General features: G+C 42.9%; 2 protein-coding genes and 1 long non-coding RNA gene across 6 annotated transcripts; 1 reads left to right on the forward strand and 2 right to left on the reverse strand.

Annotated features, from left to right (window-relative positions):
* Nucleotides 1–832: 832 nt before the first annotated feature.
* LOC140665189 (uncharacterized) lies at nt 833–5164 on the reverse strand. The gene is made up of 3 exons (XR_012046566.1): nt 5119–5164; nt 1635–1842; nt 833–1414 (listed from the first exon to the last, which is right to left on the reverse strand). It is a non-coding gene; the product is annotated as an uncharacterized lncRNA (long non-coding RNA).
* On the forward strand, nt 1768–10736 carry LOC140665188 (LIM/homeobox protein Awh). The gene is made up of 4 exons (XM_072890981.1): nt 1768–2116; nt 4991–5337; nt 9474–9928; nt 10019–10736. The coding sequence occupies exons 1-4, from the start codon at nt 2111–2113 to the stop codon at nt 10222–10224; spliced, it is 1014 nt and encodes a 337-aa protein (XP_072747082.1). The 5' UTR covers nt 1768–2110; the 3' UTR covers nt 10225–10736.
* Nucleotides 10737–10923: 187 nt separating this feature from the next.
* On the reverse strand, nt 10924–21898 carry Awh (LIM/homeobox protein arrowhead). 4 transcript variants are annotated; one of them, XM_072890225.1, is made up of 6 exons: nt 21788–21898; nt 15728–16020; nt 12743–12960; nt 12120–12365; nt 11822–12004; nt 10924–11685 (listed from the first exon to the last, which is right to left on the reverse strand). In XM_072890225.1, the coding sequence occupies exons 1-6, from the start codon at nt 21791–21793 to the stop codon at nt 11618–11620; spliced, it is 1014 nt and encodes a 337-aa protein (XP_072746326.1). In that variant the 5' UTR covers nt 21794–21898; the 3' UTR covers nt 10924–11617. The 4 variants fall into 4 exon arrangements, with proteins under 4 accessions (XP_072746326.1, XP_072746328.1, XP_072746325.1 ...); XM_072890227.1 differs by having other exon boundaries at nt 11822–11992; nt 12120–12368; XM_072890224.1 differs by having other exon boundaries at nt 12120–12368.
* Nucleotides 21899–22322: the final 424 nt, after the last annotated feature.

Raw genomic sequence — 22322 nt, forward strand, 5'->3', positions numbered from 1 at the left:
TTTGTTCACAGTTGGCTCCGCCACCGGAATAATTCGACCGCCATTTTTCTCGCTTTATGCCGGGTAAGCGTTACTAATGGCCCTCTCGTTCTCGAAGCAGCGCGAACCGGAGAGGCCGACGTACGGAGGTAAATTTACGCGGTTACGCGCGTTTACTTTAGTTAATAAATAAAGGCGCCGCGTGTGACTCTTTAAAATGTAAGATGTGCATCCACCGAGGATGTAGAAATTTTTTTCTAAATTTTCTTATTTCATATTTAACTAAATTAACAGACGATGGAAATTAATCTGTATCCAATACAGTATGTGATATATTTTTGTACAGACATAAAGCGTTTAAGAAGCAAGGTATATTTTTTTTACACGGATCGCAAGTCGATAATAAAACATACGGCGACAGAGCAGTTTGACAGTTTCCATGATGCGAGAAATTCATATTCATTTTGGGCGTGGACATGTGCGTGTGCCTGTGTGCGTTGTGGTTTAAGCATAAAAGGTACATATAAAAAAGAAATAAAATAGTATATAGGCGGGATACAGGAGAGCAGTGATAAAAGCCACCAGTCCATTCGGGGATGATTTACGACACGGGCTCTTTGGCGCGGTGAAAATACAAACAGGTGTTCTTCGAACTTCTTCGAAAACTCGGAAAGAATTTATTTTATTCTATTCTATATAATTATAGCATGAAATTATATTAAACGTCTTCTCTTCTTTTCTATTTAAAGTAGAAAGATATGTATATATATATATATATATATATATTAAAGAATTTATTTAAAAAATAATTTTTACAAAAAAGGAATATATAATATAAATATAATGTCGCCTGGAGAGTAATTTTGATAAAAATAAAATGCAAAATAAATGCAAAAATCTCTCTTATATACTCTTGTGTACGGTTTGATAAATGTGAGAGTGCAAGAACGCGGGCTTTTTCCTGAATCAGGGGACGCCGATATCCGGATGTGCCCGGACTTGCAAACGAAGTTTGCGCAAAGACTCTCGGGCTCGGTAGGAGTTTGCGAATCACCGTTGAAATTCTATTCGGCAGTTTGGCCGCCGACAATAAGGTACCCCACTCGCGCGGCGCGAGCGACCCACCGTCTATCCTCTCTCCGCCGGGGAGAGTGTATCCTATCTACTCTCACACGTACACGTGCGTTACCGACTGCTCTACCCGCGAGGACCATGGGCGGGCATCATGGGCGGAGCTTATTCCACGATGCTCGCTCCAACTCGAGACCACGTTCCCCGATCCTAGCCGTGCCACCTATTATCACCTGCCTATCTCGCACCCCCCCTCAAACGACACGTATGTAAGTTGTGAATTCATGTGTTGTCGCATTGCTATGATAGCTTTGATATATTCTCCATCTCTTCCTTTCCCTACGCGAGATATCGCATCTTGAAGCTGAAAATGAATATTTGTCACATGTAGAATAAATTATTATTCGTACGAAATATCAATTTTTATGATAAATTATATATCAATGCATATTATTAGATAGAATATCACAATTTGTGCTATTAATTATACATTGTAAAAGACTTTAATATATTTTTTTTTTTTTTATTTAAAGTCCATTCTGAGAAAAAAAACAGATGTAAGTAATTTCGTTGTCATTACATACATTAATATGTACCAGACGACCGAGCTACCACAAATGTGCGAGTGTTGGACCATCCCCACGCACAGACGAGTATGCGAGTTCCATCGCGCCCATCGAACAACGTGGTAGGGGTAGGGGTACTGCCGAGTACACCAGTCTTCTCTTAGCATCGATCCGAGTAGGATGTCGTTCGATTCTTTGCGAGCCGTGGTTCCTGGCACTCGTGTATCTTCGTAAATGAAAAATCAGAACGTCCGATTAGATCGTCGGACCGGACCGGATCGAATCGCAGCGAATCTGTGGGATAAGTTAGTGGAGAACGTTTGCGATACTTGATAATACATGCGAGGAGAATAGACGTGAAAAGAGATTGTGAAGGACTAAAGGGGAGATTGCGCAAGACTAACGTAATGTGGACAAATCGACCTCTGATTAATCTCGAAATGAAAAAGAGAAGAAGTATATAATCTCGTCTGGATTAATCGCAACATATAAATATGAAGGTATGTTTTGTTTTCTTTTGAATTGTTCGATATATAAATTATATTATATATCACGAACAATTTCCCCTGCTTTCATCATTTTCATCGAGTAATTTCGAAAATTTGTTGAAAAATAAATATTTGACAAGTAGAAATTTTATTTAAAGATGAGCGGCTTATTTTTTTACAAGCTTGAACTTAAAACAGCAGTATTTATCGCTATTTGAGCGATTCCCGGGTTAGTTAAGAGAAACATTGTTCTAAAATATAAATATCGAAGCAGACAGGAAGGAGATCCGATGGTTTACCGATATGTATATTTGATAGTTCGGTAATCCGGTAGTCTTCGCAGCGACGGGCCGAGGCCCGGTTTCATCTCCTCCGCATTTCTCACTTTGTCAGCTCATCTACATTCTCGGCTCCGGCTCGTTGACGAATAAAAAATGGAGCCTATTATTCTTTCTTACCGCTCGCTGATTGCAGAAAGCGGATTCCAAAACGAGCAACATACACGAAAATGGAACTCGTCAGTTCGAGTTCACGCGTGGGGGAATTTTGTCAGATCTTAATCTTTTTCTTTAATTTCTTTTAAGAGAGAGAGAGAGAGAGAGAGGGGGGAGGGGAGCGTGTACACGTGGCACGAGTTACGGCATTTTGGACGCAATATATATACTTTACAAATAATAAGCACATAACAATTAATTCATTTAATTTTATTACATCTATTATTATTTTAATTTAAAGAATAGTGTTAATTTTTTTATTTGTGTTAATAAAATTAATCTATCGTGCCTTTTAATTGAATCAAATAAAAGGTATTGTTTTCTCATTATTTATGAATAATTAAGTAAAAAATCGAGTGTTTTCAAGAGGTCAGGTTAAATTCGAGGTTGCCGTAAATTATCAGTTGGCACGCAGGATTGGTTTGGTTTTGGTCGAACGTTCATAAATTTGACCAGGCACAATAAAGTCCTACGCTTAAGCCTATTTCATCGAGAGGACTTTCATAATATATATAAAATTCTTGTGTAATAAGCGACGCTGCCCTATTATTTGTTCATTAACATCTCGAGAAACGCGTGTGTGTATGTGTGTGATACACACATACTCCATTCTTAAGTCATTCTTTATTTCTATTAATTCGTATATTAATACATATTCACGTGCGTGTATAATCATTCATGTGTTAATTCGTACGGTTGAAATTCACGTAGATCTATCGTTGATTAACGTTGGTTTGAATATTTCTGTATAACGTATAACTGTCTATAATCGCCTGCCGTTATTCGTGTAATTCGTTTCAACAATTCTTTTCATCAAACATCTCTCTCTCTCTCTCTCTCGACGAAGTGTGTCCTTTCGAGAGCTCCCGAGAGATCTTTCGCATGACACTTAAAACTCATCACCCAGCGCGACTCGGTATTAATAAATCGAGGTATCGCGGACTCTCAGTGCGATACGCGGTGCACGAAGGTGGTTTCCACACGCGAGAAGACAGAGAAAAGTCACGAGACATAAATCACGAGTGGGAAGTTCAGCTTTGCCTTCGGCGAGTCATAAATCAATAGCTGTCCGGTTGTGCACATGAAATGATTACACCGGTACTACACCGCTGGTGTAGAACGAAGCGTAGAACACGAAAGCTCAAAGTGGCAACAGAAGACGAAGACGGAAGAAGCGGAAGAATCCTCGAAATTGGCCGTCGTCGTCAAAGTTTTCTCGATGTCAGGTGGTCGACGGTAACCTTTGATGATTTTCACATTTTTTTCTCTCGTCTCAAAGGTTTACCCGTGTGTCATCACCCTTTCACTCTTTGACAGAGTTTGGAAAATATTAGTGGTCGGAAAATACGAACATCCCTTTTATATATACATCAGCAAAGAATTCAGAAAAGAAGTAAAGGAATGAGACCGCGTTAGAGGTAATTAACCCATCGAATATCCCCTGGAGCGAACGCACAATGATCCTCACATACATTACTCGCGTGCCAATTAATATTATCGAGTATAATACATAAACGATCTGCATAAACGACCCGATGGGAACGCGTGCGACATGGACATGGCGGCGAAAAAAACGCGCGCGGATCTGATAGGTGATATCTTTGCGTTTTATCTCCGGGCACAATGAGCGCCGTCGCGTTGTCGGCCTGGCATCAATACCGGAAAAAGAGTATCACCGGCGAAGAGTACACGGACGCGATGCCGCTCTAGAGTATAGAGATTGTTATTAATCGCAGCGGGATGCATCCGTGCGATTTTAATACAGCCGGCTCGAACGAATCTCGATTCGATGCGATATATCAAATGTATATCCTTCGCGTTTCAATGAAATTCAATAATATATAATTCGAGCTATAAAAAGACAAATCGCAATCGAGTTTTAGGATCATCCCTCGGTATTTCCATCGCATTTCGCAGATAATTAGACTGTACAAATGCAAGGATAGACACGATCGACGTGGGATCGCGTATACGCAATTATGCAAGCGATATGCGTCATCGAAGGCACGACGGATCGTTTATCATTCGACGCGTTCCGACGCGCTCCATCGCTTATTATTTCACTTTACACAAGCATTAATCGGGAATTTGGAGTCTTCCTACAGCCGAGTTAGGCGTAGGAAATCTCTCGCCAGCTTAGAAACGATGTTTCTCCTTTTTTGCCTCATATATCTCACTAGTCAATTTCCCTCCCTTTGCGATTCATTCACGGCAAATCTAGCATATCATTATACCCTGTTAATTATCATTTAGAAGAATAGTTTACAAATTTACAATTTGTCTTTTCGTGGCACAACATTAGAGTGAAAATAAAATGCCAGCAATTCCTTAAGGTTTCATTATATGTATATATGGTACTGCGTATATGTAATTCCATATATTGTTGTTTTAGACCGAGATGGAGACCGAGTCCGAATGCACGGATGACATTCTGTGTCCGAACAACAATAACAATAACAACAACAACAACAACAACAATAATAATAATAATAATGATAATACCAGCAATAACAATGTTACCGTGGTGAAGAAGAGCGGCAGCGAAAACGGATACGACACTATCGAGATGGACTGCGGCGGCTGCGGAGAGAGCGTACGCGAACGCACCGTCCTGTGCGTAGGAGGCCGTACCTGGCACTCCAGATGCCTAAAGTGTTGCGCCTGTGCCAGGCCCCTGCACGATCAGCACTCGTGCTTCCTGCGCGGCATGCGGCTGTACTGCAGACACGATTACGCCTTGTAAGTGCAAACATTTACGCAGAATTTACATTCCGACAGCACGCGGAACGGACGAAGAGGGTTAATCGCGTTTTACCGCGAAGGCGATGGAATTTACGCGTCCGCCTCGGAATATCCGATCCAGACCTATTCCGAATCCGTCGCGCTTCGGTATTCATCCACGATGGAATGACTGTTCGATCGGGCTACTTGTCCTCTGGTCCCGCGAGGCAGGGATTACGGGTCGAATATGTTATCGATATGAGCACAGTAATATCCGACTTTGGCGCCCCGCTGATGCGATTCGAGATCAAGTCGGACGTTAAGACGACGTTTCTCGGCTACCGCGGCTACGGGCGATCCATAGAAAGAATTGTCATGCGTCGGACATGCGATGAATTGACGTTTACGATGCACGTGCGACACTCCTGCTCGCGTGTAAAGCCATTGGAGATCTTTTGTTCTTTGAGGAAAATTATAAGCACGGGTTGGATCGTCGATTGCGCGAATCGTCTCTGCCGCACAGTCACGTGGCTTGGTCGCGCGTGGGTTAAAGATAGATATTTCTACAGATAGATATCCACATAACCGCGGGTATATTGGATGTCCGAGATGCGCGCGCGCGCGAGAGAGAGAGAGAGAGAGAGTCGCCATTGGGTGATTAATGTCTTCCAATGTAGTCTGCATCTTCGTCTTCTTTCTCATCCTTCTCCTTTTCCTCTTTCTCCGGCACGGAGACCTCACGTATAGCCGGCTATTCACGTCACCGCGCATTCGTGTATCACGCATGCTCACGCACAGCACGAGCTGCGAGTCACGTTGACGTCTCGACGTCTCACTGTCTCGCGCGCGCGATCAACGCGCGGAAAAAAAAATATGTATATAAAGTTCTGACTTATATATAAGCGAGATATTCTCGCTTTGGCTTTACGCTTTCTCCGTCGTTATTTTGTTCCTTACCTAAAATTATTTCTTACATATGTATATCTTTATTACGTACGATAGTCGCAAAAAATTTTCCCAGCTCTATTTAAAAGCAAAAGTCAATTCTAAAGACTTAATAATTTATATATAATTTGAAAAAATAACATCCTACGGCCGTACAATAGTTAATATTTCATCGGCGGTGAAGGAATATCACACAGGAATATCATTAATTTATCAACGTCCCGAAAGCGGGTTACTTCGCGCTTCGTATACCAAATATACGCGTATGTGTATGTGGGTGCCGAGTCACTCGAGATGGGACTGCCTAGTGTCAGTGTTCCGGAGGACTGAGGAATTCGCCTCGTAAGGCACCGAAGCCAGCTGCGATCCTCGAACCGCGCGTTCCTCCTTCCCTCCTTCCTTCATCCGAGCGCGAGTCGCGCGGTGCTTCCTTTCAGACGAGCGAGGGAGCGAGAGAAGAGAAGAGGAGAGAGTGTGGTCTTTGAAATTAATAAATATTCACCCGACCTCTCGGCGAGGCCCGCGCGCACCTTTACGCTTCTTCGACGTCGGGGCCTCCAATCCTTTTCCCGCTTTCGTCGCTTTCGTACGTTTCGGCCGCAAAAAAAGAAAAAAAAAGAAAAAAAAAAAAGAAGAAGAGCTCGGACGTCAAAGTGATTCGTGGTCCTGCGCGGCAAAAATCGCTCTATTAGCGGTTTCCTTTTCCACGAGATTCCATTTCGCTTCTCTCGATGCGGGGACCACCTGTCGCCGCGTTATCTTTTTTCCATTTCTCTCGGCACTTAAGGTCGCATAGGGTAAACTAGGGTATGATGGCCATAGGCTGTAATTTTTTCAATAATCACTACATAGGGCGCTTTTTTAGTCATTATCAAAGTCATAATCGATATTTACAGTAGTTTATGCGCATACATTGTTCGAAATAACGATATTGTGAATCTTATATCATATTTTTACTTTTGCCTACCTGCAAAGTTTTTCATTTGTCCACTAAAAACTGTTATGTAACGTTGAATAAATGACAGTTAAACTATCGTAATCGACGTTAGACATATTATAAAGATATGTAAATTCTTATGTGACCTATAATTTTTATTTTCGTTTTCACTATTTTTTTTTATAAATATTATAGCCATCTTTCCGTCACCTATGGTCTTCTTTTCCTTAAAAGTTGGGAAAGATGGCCAATGCTTATGTTGTACTATTTTAATAATATAAAATTTCTATTAAATATTTTCCTTTTAATTTTGATAATATTACGTAATTTAAGTAATAAAAATAAAAATATGTTTTTAGCATTTTAAAAAACTATGGCCATCTTACCCGAGTTTACCCTACCTCCAAGCGAAATATATTATATACATATACAAAATTGCAAATCCTTTTGATAATGTTTAGCTGAAACAAATAATTGTATAATTGTATTTGAGCAATAATATAACGCGTCGTTACATAACTCACGCATAACTCGTCTTTGATATTATTTTAGCAGAAAAGCATGTGCAAAAATTAACGATGGCGAGATAAGAGAAACGTAAGGAATCGTAGCGTGGAATTACGACGGCACGAGCTGCCTCGATCCGTGCTACCGAGACGCAATTAACTTCGCCCGCTGATACCATACCTGCCGATCCTCGATCGTAGTCCGCGGGGTTCGAGCATATGCTCTTTGCTCTTCGTTCTTCGCAACGTCGTATCGTGCACGCGGGTTCAGCGAGCGCCTAACTTAATCCCCCGTTGACTTATAGGGCCCGCCTATGTGGAAGAACAAATGAATAAATTAGGGCGGGGCCGTTTGGTAGCCGACGCGCGCGTACGGCCCTGAAGATTTATTGATACCCAATACCAGTTCTCGTCGCCGCCGGATATATACAAGAGATTCCCCCGTCGTCCTTCTAGCCTACGATATGTGTTAAACCCTCGTTCTTGGGTAGCAGAAGGAGATAGAAAATAGATAGAAAAAGGACACGGCGCTACTATTTACCTGAAGTGACTCATCGGAGATGGTGAGAAAATCTTATTTTCACTTTGGTAAAATCTTTATTTCTCTTCGGGAAAACCCTGTCGTTAAACGCGAAATTAAAATCGCGAAAAATTCTTTGGGAAAAAAAAGTATGCAAATGAAAAATTAAATGCGAGGCAAAAATGATGAGATTCCTCGTCTTTATTTCGACGCTTTAAAAAGAGTTATCGATCAAACCAGCGGATCGTAGAGAACCGTTTGAGATCGGTACAAACTAGCTTCTAGGCGTGCCCTTTGCAAGATCACCATAACCAGTAATATCCCAAAAAACATCGCGTCATGCGACGATGACTATGCAGACGCGAAGACTAATCCCTCTACGAGCTTACCATATTTTTCCATACAATAACGTCGTAGTCGATCGGTCGTTGATGCATTCTTCTACTCCTTCTTTGTCTATACTCTTCTTATTTTCTTCTTTTTTTATTTTTTTTTCTAGTCTTTCATTTATTATTTATCTTTTTTTTTTTTTTACTCTTTATGTTCCCTCCTTATTTTTTCCCTTCCCTTTTCCTTTTCTTTCTTTTGCTTCATGCTTAATCTTTGCTAAATTTCAAGTTTGTTTCTTTCGCGTGGTTTTCAGTCAGATTATTTTCTCAATATTCTCTTCGACGTGTCTTTTTCTCGACATTCCGAATCCTCCGCCTGTTTTCTGTCGGCATAAATTCAAAGAGACCGAACCATTTGTATAAGAAACGGAAGCCGGATGACTGAGACATCGAAATAATCTCGACGTAATCTACTTCTCGAATCGTGATATCGATCCCTAAAACGTGGAGGAGGCTCCGCGTCTTGTGGAGAAGACATCGAGTGGCTCGAGTAGTATGTTAATGAGGACAGGATCGTGCCGCCGCACCGAGTCCTCGCGTTCGGTGAGGTCTCGGATGAACCTGCCGTCGACCAGCGAGATAAAAATAGTTTTTCGCCCGTGTCCCTGCGATTAAATCCGATACGCGGAGACTGTGTCTATTAGCGTCTATTCGTGGCCGACGCTTCTCGGGCCAAAAAGAGAGGCCTGCCGTGAATCGATGAATGATGAATGACGGTAAGCGAGTGATAAATGGATACCGGTATCGACCGAAACACTTTTTTCTCGGTGATTACGTACGTCAATTAATTTTCCTAACGCTTGTCAGAGAGTTAACTTTGTGGATGGATTCGTCACGCGCTGTATTCGTGTTCACAGAACTTTCGGCGCGAAATGTGCCAAGTGCGGGCGTAGCATGGGCGCCGGGGATTGGGTGAGGAGGGCCAAAGACAGAGTTTATCATTTGGCCTGCTTCGCCTGCGACGCTTGTTCCCGTCAATTGTCCACGGGCGAGCAGTTTGCGCTTCTGGACGCCCGACTGCTCTGCAAGGCCCACTATCTCGACGTGGTCGAGGGCAACAACACGTCCTCCTCCGAAGATTGCGACTCCGAACACGGCGGCAAGGGTAGCAAGACAAAGCGCGTGAGGACGACCTTTACCGAGGAGCAGCTCGCGGTCCTCCAGGCCAATTTTCAGCTGGACAGTAACCCCGACGGCCAGGATCTCGAAAGAATAGCTCAGGTGACCGGTCTCAGCAAGAGGGTCACGCAGGTCTGGTTTCAAAATTCTCGAGCGAGACAAAAGAAACACAGCGGCAAAATTAAGACTCAAAGTAAGTTTCCCACTTATGCAGAAAAATATATCCCTTGAGATTTTTTTTTTTTTTTTTAAATGTCTATACTTGGTGCGTGTCTGCCTGCAGTGCATCATTCGCCACCGATGCAACATCATCCCGTCGATCTATATTCTGGTGGGGTGAACGTTGTGGGCGCTTATCTCGGCGGTTATCAGGCGAGCAATGGTAGCGAGAGCCCTGGTAGCCCGTTGACGCCACTCACACCGTTGACACCACTCACACCGACGACGCCGAACCACTTGCAGGCCCAATTCTGTCATCCAGCGGGATGAATTTGACGTGCAAAAATTTTCTTTACGCGTAATGTTAACAATTTCATGCAAAAAAGTACTTGAGAAGAATGCAATCTATATTCTCGATCGTATCTTGTATATACTGAGTAATGTAAAGTAAACGCATTTGTCGATAATATTATATAATATATATATAGCGTATAAAAATGGTACAATTTCGTATTTAAAATTTAGATTAGATTTATTTATTCCACAAAACTTGTTGTAACAATTTATATGTATTTACGACAGCGAATTGAATTTCTTAAACGAGAAGAATAATTTGAGATGACGCTATCAGGTCGTTTTAAATTTTTGACGAATAATCTTAAACCTATGTAACACGAAGTTGTATATAAAAATGTGTGAATTGTAGCTTTTGTACATATATTTTCTGTAGGAATGGATATGGAAATATTAAGAGAAATAGCTGAAAAAATTTGATATCACACATTCGTCGCTGCAATATTATATAAATCGTACTGTTATTAATAAAAATGCTTTTTATTGTTGCCCGTTGCTGCGATTATTCTCCTTTGTCTATTATCCACCTTTTTGATTTTTTTTACAGATAACTAGACTTATGGAAATTTCATTAGATAATTAAAGCAACTGAAGAGAACATATAATACGCGTGGAAAAAAGAGGGAGACGATCGGGAGACAAAGAGCTTCTTTTCTTTTTGTTCAACGTGTGCAATCGTATATATTTATATATTTAGTTTAGTTTACAATATTTACATCACAGTACATTCATATTAAATGTTCCTTTTAGGCGACTATCGAGATACTACGAAAGATACTTTCATTTCAAGCATTGCTACAGGATACGCGAACGTTCCGTCGACGCGAATCGCGTCTTCGATGACACATATCCGTCTCTCTCTCTTACACCTACGTTCGTTTTATCGTCCATGGAAGCGGTCGACTTCCTGGTTGCATCATCAGGCACCAACGCGAGAAGAAAAACTAGCAGGACGGAGATAAAGAAGGAGAGGGGAAGATCAAGTACAAAATTATCAACCAAGAGGTAGGCAGAGAGATCGACTCATCAAATATAGGACGAAATCGTACACATACACATACACACACACACACACACACACACACACACACACACACATACGCACCCGCATCATGCACACATATAGAGACGCACGCGCGCGCACACCTCTATTTATATTTCGCCGATTTTTTCATACGTAATACGGAACAATATTCACTTTGATAGATTTAACATCAAGAGATATATGAGATGCGAATATAACTAAAACCGTGATAAGCGAAACGATACCGGGACTTGAGCTTGAGATGCTTCTCTGCGAGGTGTGTATCTCTTACCTCCGACACTTTTAAATCAATACATGTGTTTATTTACAATATCGTCGGTGTTATTAAACCTCGTTCGGCATGGACAGCAACATCGAATCTTGCGAGAGCTCGTCCATCGACTGTTCTGATCCTGAGAACAGAATGAACGAAATCGCGGGTGAATTACGTAAGGAAAATCTCTAATCGGTTATTCGTTAATTGTGGCGACAGTCTTCCAGACACGGAGTTTCTCGACACTTTGTAACGTTGCAAAAGAGATATCTTACCGTGATTGTGATAAATGGAACTCGTGGGACTTTTACACGTGGCCGGGCTAAGCTGCGGCTGTTGTTGCTGCTGATGCTGCTGCTGATGTTGAAACGAGTACGTTAGGTGTAAGTTGATGTGACGACTGAAATCGTTGGGTGACGCGGTAGAGTTTGGCGGTGACTGATGAACTGTAAAAATTCCTATCTTCGATGTTGTCATTATAATTAGGATAATTATCATTATAAATGTAGATAATATAACTGTGATAATTCTTTCGAGAGGGAAAGGGGAGCGCGCGATATATGTATAGCTTACCGTGCTGCCCCTTCATCTTGCCCGTATGGAGGTGCTTCTTCTGTCTCGCTCTCGAATTCTGGAACCATACTTGCGTCACCCTCTTGCTGAGGCCGGTTACGTGCGCTATCCTTTCGAGGTCCTGACCGTCGGGATTGCTGTCCAATTGAAAATTCGCTTGTAGAACGGAAAGCTGCTCCTCGGTAAAAGTCGTTCTCACTCTCTTCGCCTTGTTACCGCCCTTGTGGCCGCTCTCGGAGTCACCGCCTTCTGCGAAAGTACCAATTAGCCGTACCTCTCTTCTCTTTACCGTTACACGATCCATCTCGATCGGAGCGCATCAACCTCGTTCGAGTCACAATGGAGGGTAATGTAGGAACGATAGTTGTAGCCATTAAATAACATTAACGTAATAAATTGCAATTATATATAATCGCGGTTAGGTTATATATTTTAACAAATGTTTAAACAACAAATTTGACGAGCAAATTATTTTCGCTCGCAGGAGGGACGTAAAGAGTTTATGTTTTTCAAATTTCAGATTATTATACATGTGATTTCAATAGATTGAGTTTAGACATTCGAAATCAATCGAGAAGAAAAATTGAAGAGAAACGTATAGTGAGTTTATGCGACATTCTCACCATCGGAGGACGTATTGTTGCCTTCGACGACGTCGAGATAGTGCGCCTTGCAGAGCAATCGGGCGTCCACGAGAGCAAACTGCTCGCCGGTCGACAGCTGACGCGAGCAAGCGTCGCACGCGAAGCAGGCCAGATGATAAACCCTTTCTCTGGCCCTTCTCACCCAATCCCCGGCGCCCACGCTGCGTCCGCATTTTGCGCACTTTGCGCCGAAAGCTCTACAAACACGAGAAGTGCAACTCTCACGTATTAACTGGAAAACGTATAAACTGCAGAGAGTATCATCTGTAGGCGTGAGTATTTATCGTAATGTTTCTCGTGATATTTATTTCATCCTACGTTGTAGGGGCAGCCAATATAGTCGACTCGATCAACGAAGCGTAATGATAACTGCTGGAATATAACTCGCGAACGCTGAGAAAAGAAGATGCAGCGAAGGTCGAGGCAAAGGTAGCCAAAGAGAAAGAGAGAGAGAGAGAGAGAGAGAGAGAGAAAGGGAAAGAGAAGAGGAAGAAAAGAGACTAGAAAAAAGATATTCGTGTCGAGAAGCAAGTGGTCTCTATACTGTGGCGCGTGTTTTGCGGCCGTTTATTTCTTCGGCTCTCATCCATCCTCCCTCCCTCCTTCCTTACCCCTTTTACTTTGGCTTTGGAAAAGATGTGCGAATGTGTGGAACGCGCGCGCAGCGCGAGATATCGTTTCTCGAGGTATATGTACCTGCACGACTCGGTGCCTTCCACCGGTTAATACCCGTACACGTCACGTAAAATTCGAGACCCTTGCGTTTTAATTAACCCCGGTTCGCACGCGCGGCTAGAGAATTATACAACATCTCCTTAATTACTTGAAATTATACAGGTTGCGTAATATGGATATTCCGCGTAGCGGAGCCAACTCCTCTGTTACCTACGATCCCTAAAGAGAACTCGCGTGTAAGATCTTCACAACGGAGCGAGATCGATTCTAATAATACACATAAATGCACGTAAATGCAAGCGACCGCTGTAAACAGTAGCCGTGTATCACGGCTACGAACACGGGCATTACCGCGTAAGATACACGCACGCACGCACGCACGCATGCACGTCCGAATGAATGGCCCGACGAGGTTTGCATCTACGACAAGACGCGAAGGACCGTAGGATGTGAGCAGGCCGAGCGAGAGGACGCTTGTTCCTCGTCGACGTGGAGTCGCCGTACGGTCGCCGAGAGAGTGTCGCGACCGATAATTAAACAACGACTAGACGGCCCATTAGCCCATTATCATATTCATGAACACGGAAAGTGCATCCGATCCGATACCCTCGCGCCGCGTCCGCCCATGCGGACTGTGTTTGCGAACGCGCCTCCTGCATACATCGCGAGCTTTGAATATCTTACGGGTTGCCACGCGACTACCCCGGTGGTCACCCCGCCGCACCCTGCTGCTGCTTTCGGGATGTCGGCGAAAAACGTGTCTCGCGAGGAGAATAAATTCAGAATAAATTGCACCACTACATAATATATAATTTTTATTTCTTTTTATTCTCTTTTCTCATCTCAAAGAAGATGTCTACACTGAGATATTTTGAATCTTTTGCACGTTTCTTTAGGAATAAAGAATTTAAAAACAAAGAAGAAAAGTAGATTCTATACTCGCGCGACACTTCTCCGGCGAGATTAAATTTCGATCTGACGGCGCGATACATGCATCTTAATCCCATTGTCCTTTAAGAGAGGCGGCTAATTCCCTGTTCTGGCGCTAAAGGTGATTCCCCGTCACGCCCACGTCACGGAAGCTAGAGAAGGATTTGAATTTCGAGTGACTCGTTCACGATTATGACACGCCGGTTCTCAAAGTTAACCACAAAGGGGGGTTAACATGTCGTTGCGGGACAAGAAACGACACGGGGGCGATCTTAAGTGAAATCTTTACACGCGATACTTTGCTCGGTAAATTTCGTTTATTTCTTTTCCCCGTTTTTTTGCGCTTCGTCCATTATATATCGTGCGCGAAAGGAGACGGGATGATTCCCCGATTCTTTCAGAGTTCCTTGTCGGCGACGGTTGTCGACGGATCTACGGATCGTGTTCGGGATCCTGCCGACGACCGGGTCATCGTATGGCAGCATTACCAGGCAGAAAGCACGAGTCAAAAAAATTACGCGGCAGATTCTTTCGGACCTCCCGCATACTCGGTTCCAGGAGTGTCCAAGTTAACCGACTTAAAAAAAAAAAAAAAAAAAAGAAAAAAAAAGAAAAAAAAAGAAAAAAAATAATCTTGGAGAATCGCTTTTGACAGATAATTAACGATGATATCCAATTTGATTCTGCGATGATAGAAAAATCTATTGATCTCGATAGATGATTTGCTTTTCCGTTTATACAATTACGTAAGGAATATATCTTCGCTGAAGAGAATAAATGCGATATAATGCGTATGAATTTGGTATACTCGTATACTTGAAAGACTCTCTTCAGACATATCTTTATACGCATACGCTATCGCCAGATGCGGCGCGTATAGCGATCGGATATCGCGACGTCCGATGTCAGGTTCGGTTGGTGCAATACCCAGGTGACTGAAGTAACTGATTGACAGTTGGATAAACACATTGGGCAGACTTCGCCCGAAGCCTTCCGTATAATCGACGAGTCACCGCGGGTTCCGTCTACTTTGATCTCCACGACTGTACGTCTTACATCGCTATATCGATGCGCATCGCGCGCAACAAAAATATCCCACTTATTCATTCGCAGCAATGCGAACAAAAAGAAACGGCTATTTTCTCTCTCTCCCTCTTTCCATCTCTTTCTCCTCCCCCATTAACACATATAAAACTGATCGAACTGATGTAATATATATATATATATATATATATATATATATATATATATATATATATATATATATATATATATATATATATATCGTCGTGCGGGACTAAAAAAAATTATGCGAGTAATATTATTTCAAGCAAGAGTGTCAATCGATAGTCGACTTACAGGGCATAGTCGTGCCTGCAGTAGAGCCGCATGCCTCTCAGGAAGCAAGAGTGCTGATCGTGCAACGGCCTGGCACAGGCGCAACATCTCAGGCACCTGGAGTGCCACGTACGTCCGCCCACGCAGAGGACGGTCCGTTCTCGTACGCGTTCGCCGCATCCACCGCACTCCATTACGCTGGGCGACGTTTCCGGACCGACGACCAGGCCGCTGGTGCCCTCGGGACAGGCGAGATTGGACCCGCCGATGCCGCCGTCGCACGCTCCGTCGCCGCTCGTGTCTTCGACTTCCGTCTGCGCATACAACAGCGAAACAACCAGCTCTAGAATCACGGTAGATCAATTTCATATATTTTTTTGTTCTTTTAAAATTTTGTTCACGAAAGAGATATCCCGTAAATTGTGAAAAGATAATTCTTTGAAAAATACATGTACAGAGTGTCTTTATCGGCCGCGTGTAGTTTTCGAAAATGTCAAAAGAATACGAGGTAAACCAGAAAACAGATTTACCGAGATACGCCTCCCTCGTTCGAGAGTCATTTCGCCGATGACGCCGAGGGGCTGTGAAACCGACGTTAACACCCGGGGTTTACCCGTAACAAGGCCGGTAACATAATGACCGAGAGACTGGTTGCTCGGACGGCCATTATACGCGTCCCATCGGCGTTACCCGGCCTCCGTGGAACCCTTATTTGGGGGAATGTTGTGGGGTGTGTGTTACGGACCCGCGCGCGCGCGCAGGCTGCGTGTGTACGTGTACGTGTAACCCACGATCGTGAGAGGTGCCGAGGCGAGAACATGCATTTACACACGCGCTACGTGTATCAGCACTTGGGTGAGACACGGGACACGCGTGTCACCATATTGAAAAGGAACGGGGCGCGCACCGTATCCGTCTATGTCTGTCTATGGGGAGGACAGAGGACACAGGACTCGAATCGCGAGTGCCGTTGGCTGCGTCGACGATCGCTCGCTTGCGGTTACGTTCGCTCACGGTGGGGTGCCTTTGCGCTTGACCAGCTGCCTATACCGGATCGTTTACCGGACGACTTTGCAAACTGGAACTGCCCTGTACGCCCTGTATCTCAGTAAATCGCGGAAGCACGCGAGGCCGCGTGAGATATCGGTTGGAATAAGATGGGAGCGATATGATAAAACGGCAGATGAATAAATAGTAGGAATCGTTATCTCTCGCGAGCCAACATAATTTATATCAATCCAACGCAACATAGTTGAATTAATTTATTGCAATAGGCATGGCAAATCTCCGTTGAACGTGTTTTCCGTCTAAAAGTGCGGCGAGCTAAGTGAAAGAGAAATACGATATCGATATTACTTCACGTTTCACGTGCCTTTTGCGATGCGTGCAATTTATATTGCATATACGTGATACGTATGTACACGTAAAACGGCGTGAGTCCCCCGCTGTATATCAATCCGAATGAGAAGACGTTATTCCCATGTTCGCATTTTGTAGGATGTAGTCAAGAGTATTAGCGTTCTTACGCGCGCTTGTGTATACGTGTACATTTGCGAACCAAGAGTCATAGGTGACAATAATAACTCCGAGTCTCACATGTAAAAGGCGGCATCGTAAAACGCCGGATTAGACTTCTTCCGTCTAATGTATGGTACCTTCGAATATATCAAAGAACTCGTGCGAAAAGTGAACTCGTAATTTCAGATTTGCATAATTAAACATTTTCAAATAGACTTGAGAAACGGGTTACTTTAAATTGTTTTATCTCATAGATAACTTTTGCGTTCAGATTTATCGTTATATAAATTGAAGGCAACAACAATGATAATTTATACAATTTTAAATATTTTGACGAATGCATTTTATATTAGTATACATACATAGTTTAATATTGATAATTATTGTCATTATTAGATATAAAATATAGACGCATCTAATTTCTTAATCATTCTAATAATCCCGTGAGCGCGTAAAAATATCTTTTTAAAGTAGCGGATATAATTTTCGAATTGGCATGCGTCGGCTACCTAATAAGCAGTTTCTAAACCTCTCATAATCAGATTTAAAGATTTACCTATTCTGCTAATCCTGGTTTTATGGGTGTTATTGACTTCTTGCGGGAAAAAAGGGCATCTCGAGTACCTTTTGCGACCCAGGAGAACCCATGGTGAACTTATATTTTGTACTTGTATTGAGTCCTCGTACACGCCTCTGTTTAGAATGGCTGTGAGGCCCCATTCTTATAGTTCTCGAGTGGTTTCGGTTTCGGTTTCGGTCCCTTTCTCCATCGATAGACACTACCATGGGTATGACTTTCAAAGCTGAAAGCCTGTCGGCGGGGGGGCCCATAAGGGGTCCCAGTACAGGGCTTTCCGCCTTCATCGGCCCTTGCGACTCCGTGTCAATTTCAGTCCAGGACACGTTGTGTCCATTGAATCCGATATTTCTTTTTCTAGCGAGACTATTCTCCTAGGTATGCATTCGTCCATATAATAATAATCATAATGCGATCTAGCACGGTAAAACCGAAATCAACCGACGCCGCGATATCGCATGATATATATAGGTACTCTTTTTCTATTTTTTACAATTATTAGACGTTTTGTATTATTTGTATTTTATTATTGTTACAAATTTAATGATATACCTATCTTCAAATTTATACGAATAATATAATTGGACAATAAAAATTTATATTGTGTAAATTGAGAGACTCTGTATTATTAATAAAATAAGAGATAATGGACAATAATAGAAGCCAAGCTCAGTAATTATTGACCAAAATCATATTTATACTTTATATTATTGCTTTAATTAACAATGTTAGCATCTAAATTACATAAGTTATTGACTGCATCAATTTATACAAACACGAACATTTCGAAAAATTTTTTGGCCCTCTTCAGCGCAAATAACTTAAAATAATAATATAAAATAATCGCAAGCGGTCATGGAATTAATTGGCTGTGTGAATGAAATATAAACCTTACTAATAATTAGGATCGAAATAAATACGTTGTCTCATGGTTTTTTAGTTTAAATGAATAAAGAGATTCACGATATATATAGAAAGTCTGCGTGATCAAACTATATAATCTTTGAACTGATCGTCGAGTGCGTATTCGATGAATTTGGAATTGCATGTCCCAGGGAGTTTCCTCGCAATCTCAGCGCACGGAACGCAAATTCGCTTCCAGTCGCTAATGAACACGAGCGTTAATTAGAAACGAACACTTTGTAGTAGACTGCCCGGATGCGAGAAATGGCGTTATTATCTAATAGAATTTACCGGCACACACACACACGGACTCTCGTTAGAGGAATTTATTAAAGAGAGAGAGAGAGAAAGGGAGAGAGATGCGCACGCGTGCGCGACAGCGCAAAGTTATAGACGTTGAATATTCGAGATGATGTGCAATCGCTGTACTTCTCTATTAAATATTATTCGATTGTTGTCTGAAAGTCATGAACTCTGAGAGTCGAGTCCTTTCCTCTCTGTCAAATGTAATACTAAATTTTGCCAGCTTTCTTTACCTTTTTTTTTTTCACGCGAAATAAAACTCGACCTATTTATCTGCCATCGATTAGAGCGATGTTAAACACGAAGAAAACGGAATGCTCTATGCGAAGGAGACATCCCGGGGTGAGAAAGAATGGGGCTCGATCTCGATCTATTTCGAGAGAGAAACGGTGAGGGGGAGGGGAGGGGGGAGCTTTCGCTCGTTTCTTTCGCATCTACGAAATCCAGGTGACAAGTTGACAAAGTGGCTGGCTACATTTGGGTATATATCTTGAAGTGCCAGCGACCAAAAATAATGTTTGGGGGTTTTTGTGTATCTGAAGCACGGTTTTCCCGAAACGTCGGGTCGTGGCGAGAGAACGGCAACGGCAAGGGCAAGGGCACGAGCCTCTCTTCACGCCTTCCCTTCGTGAAGAAAAGGGACACTCGATCGTGGAACCAACGGATTCTTGCGCTCGCAGGTACAATAGACGATCCACCGATCTATTCGAGGAGACATGGGATGGGTCCGGCCACTCGAAATCCATTTAAATCGCCATCCGATTTCTGGTTTCGCACGCCACATTGTCGCCACCACCACCACCACCACCACCGCCGCTGCCGTCATCGTCGTCTTCGTTGCCGTCTGTCTCCGGTCTCCGGCATTGTGCCGCGAGATATGACCGGGGAGAGAAGAGATTCGTTTCACGATTAGTTCAGACCGCTTATTAGCCGCGCGAATGCCTCCCGAAGCCGACGAGTAGCCAAGAGACATCGAACAAACCGTGACAATGGCGCTTGCGCCCGCTCTACATTCAATGGTTCACGCTGCCCACGCGTGCGCGAGTGCCTTTCGTGAAATGTCTTGCGTGACGGCCGTACGCGTCCGTGCGTATACACGCAACATCCCGACGTTATTATAATAATGGCAGCCTCGACATTTCAATTGTATAGATGAGAAATCGACAGTATAATCCCGCAGAGTTTCTTTACATCCTTCTGTTAAATATGATAGAAAAATAATAGAAAGCGATAGAAATTCAAGTTATATGTCAAATTTCTGGAATTTGCGAATGTTTAAGTTTAGTTGTAGATTATCCGTGATCACGGCACGCGATCGAAACGCGAAATGTGTTTTCGTGTCACGCTCGCATTATCACGTTATCACGTTATCCGTAGAGTTACTGTCAAAAATACAAACAACGTTGGCGATTTATCACCGCTTGTCACACATATCCCGCACATTTCAAGGATTCAATAATGATTTATAAAGTCTAATCTTTCTAAATGTATGAATTATTTTCTCTCTTGCCGAAAAAATAAACAATACGTACAATAGAAAGAAGCCCATGGGTGTAAAGTGAGAAATATCAATTACGTTGTGCTGAATTATGTATCCGGTGTAACTTTAGCTAAGCGATAAATCCATCGTGAGCGAGGCGTGTCTCGCGATTCGCATTTTTCCCTCCCTCTCCTCCTCGTCTCCCTTCGTCTCCCTTATTCATCTCGTTGCTCCGCTCACGTCGAGCCGCAACACAAGCGAGAATAAGAGAGACACTTGAAAGAAAAAAAAAAAAAAGAAAAAAGGAAAAAAAACATACATACATATAACTCCGGATCAGGCTGATGCGGCATTTTGCGCGCTTTACGCCGACAATTTACTGGACCACACGCGCCGCGGACGACGCGCTCTATCCCGTGAAAGGTCGCCTCTTTTCGCGCAACAATTCACGCGCCCTTCTTCTCGGCGTGGGACGTCGACCGTCTCCGCGACGTGATCTTACGCGAATTTACGGTTTTGCTCGCGCGTAGGCATGCTTTACATACTGCTCTACCTACAGCCGGATGCGTAATTCATCTCATGTGTACATCGCGAGTTAGTGTATAGGGAGTGTAACAAGGATCTGCGATCCCTCTCAGAAATCAGAATGCCGTTTATCCATAGGTTTAATGCAGCATTTATCAGAATTTTATCGCTTTCTTTATTCGCAGCTGCAACGGCTTTGCAACATTTTTACGTAGCTTTTGTTACGTAGGTGTTATTATTTATTTATTTTCTCATTTAAGTTTCAGCATTTCGAATAAAAATCGCAGCTACGAAATTTTGACGGATTGAAAAACTATCGTGCATAAATGTTGATTGTCCGCCAACGTTTATCAAATTTATTATTAAGCTGAAATTGCAATGTTTTTGACAGAAACTTTTCTTCGTAAAGTATAATAGTACCTTAAGCATTTATTTAATGTTAAAATAGTAATTATGCAATTGTATGAAAAATTGGAGAAATATCAATTTATTTTTAAAAAGTTTAACATGTATAATTTAATATTATATAAATATATAATATTATGTATTTATAAATATATATTATTATATAAACGCATATAAACATATTCTCCACTCATGTCATTTTTCTCTTCTTCCGATACTAACTAGTCTGACTATACGAGTACATTAAACACATTGAAAGTGCAATGTATTTATCCATTGTTTCATCCATAATTTTTTGCGAATATCTCCATCTTTTCAACTATATATAGCATATTGAGATAATCGATAATTTGCATATTTGCATACGTACCTTCATAATTTCCCCTCGAGAGATCGACGAGAGAGAACAGATTCCGTAGACCCCTGGGCCGCACTGTTTGCAGCAGATATCGGCTCCGATATCGGTTCACGGTTGCCGTCGACCTCCCGACATCGCACAACGGCGTCACGACGCGACCGCGACCCGCGACACGCCAAGGGTTTCGAGATGTAAGTACGAGATGTAACGACGCCGCGAACACCGTCGGCGATTCGTTAGTTAAGCGCCATGCGAGGAGGCGACAGCGACGCGCGAGAGGCGCACCATGACACCGCGTAGACGGGAGAAGAGAGTTTGTATCCGCGCGATCCTCGGCTACAATAACGTAACTCCCGGCCGGGATGCTGCGTCACACAGTCTCACTCGCGCGACACACACACATACATACACACGTGAGTTACCCCGTTTGCCGAATGGGCGGAACGGACGCGCGATGGGCGGTACGATTTTCCGAAGCTGCGATTCGCCGGGACACGTACGGTCCATCATCGCGGGGTGCGAGAGGAGAGAGTGCGTGAGGACACGA

This window comes from Anoplolepis gracilipes, chromosome 4, assembly GCF_047496725.1.
Source record: "Anoplolepis gracilipes chromosome 4, ASM4749672v1, whole genome shotgun sequence".
NCBI classification, from domain to species: domain Eukaryota; kingdom Metazoa; phylum Arthropoda; class Insecta; order Hymenoptera; family Formicidae; genus Anoplolepis; species Anoplolepis gracilipes.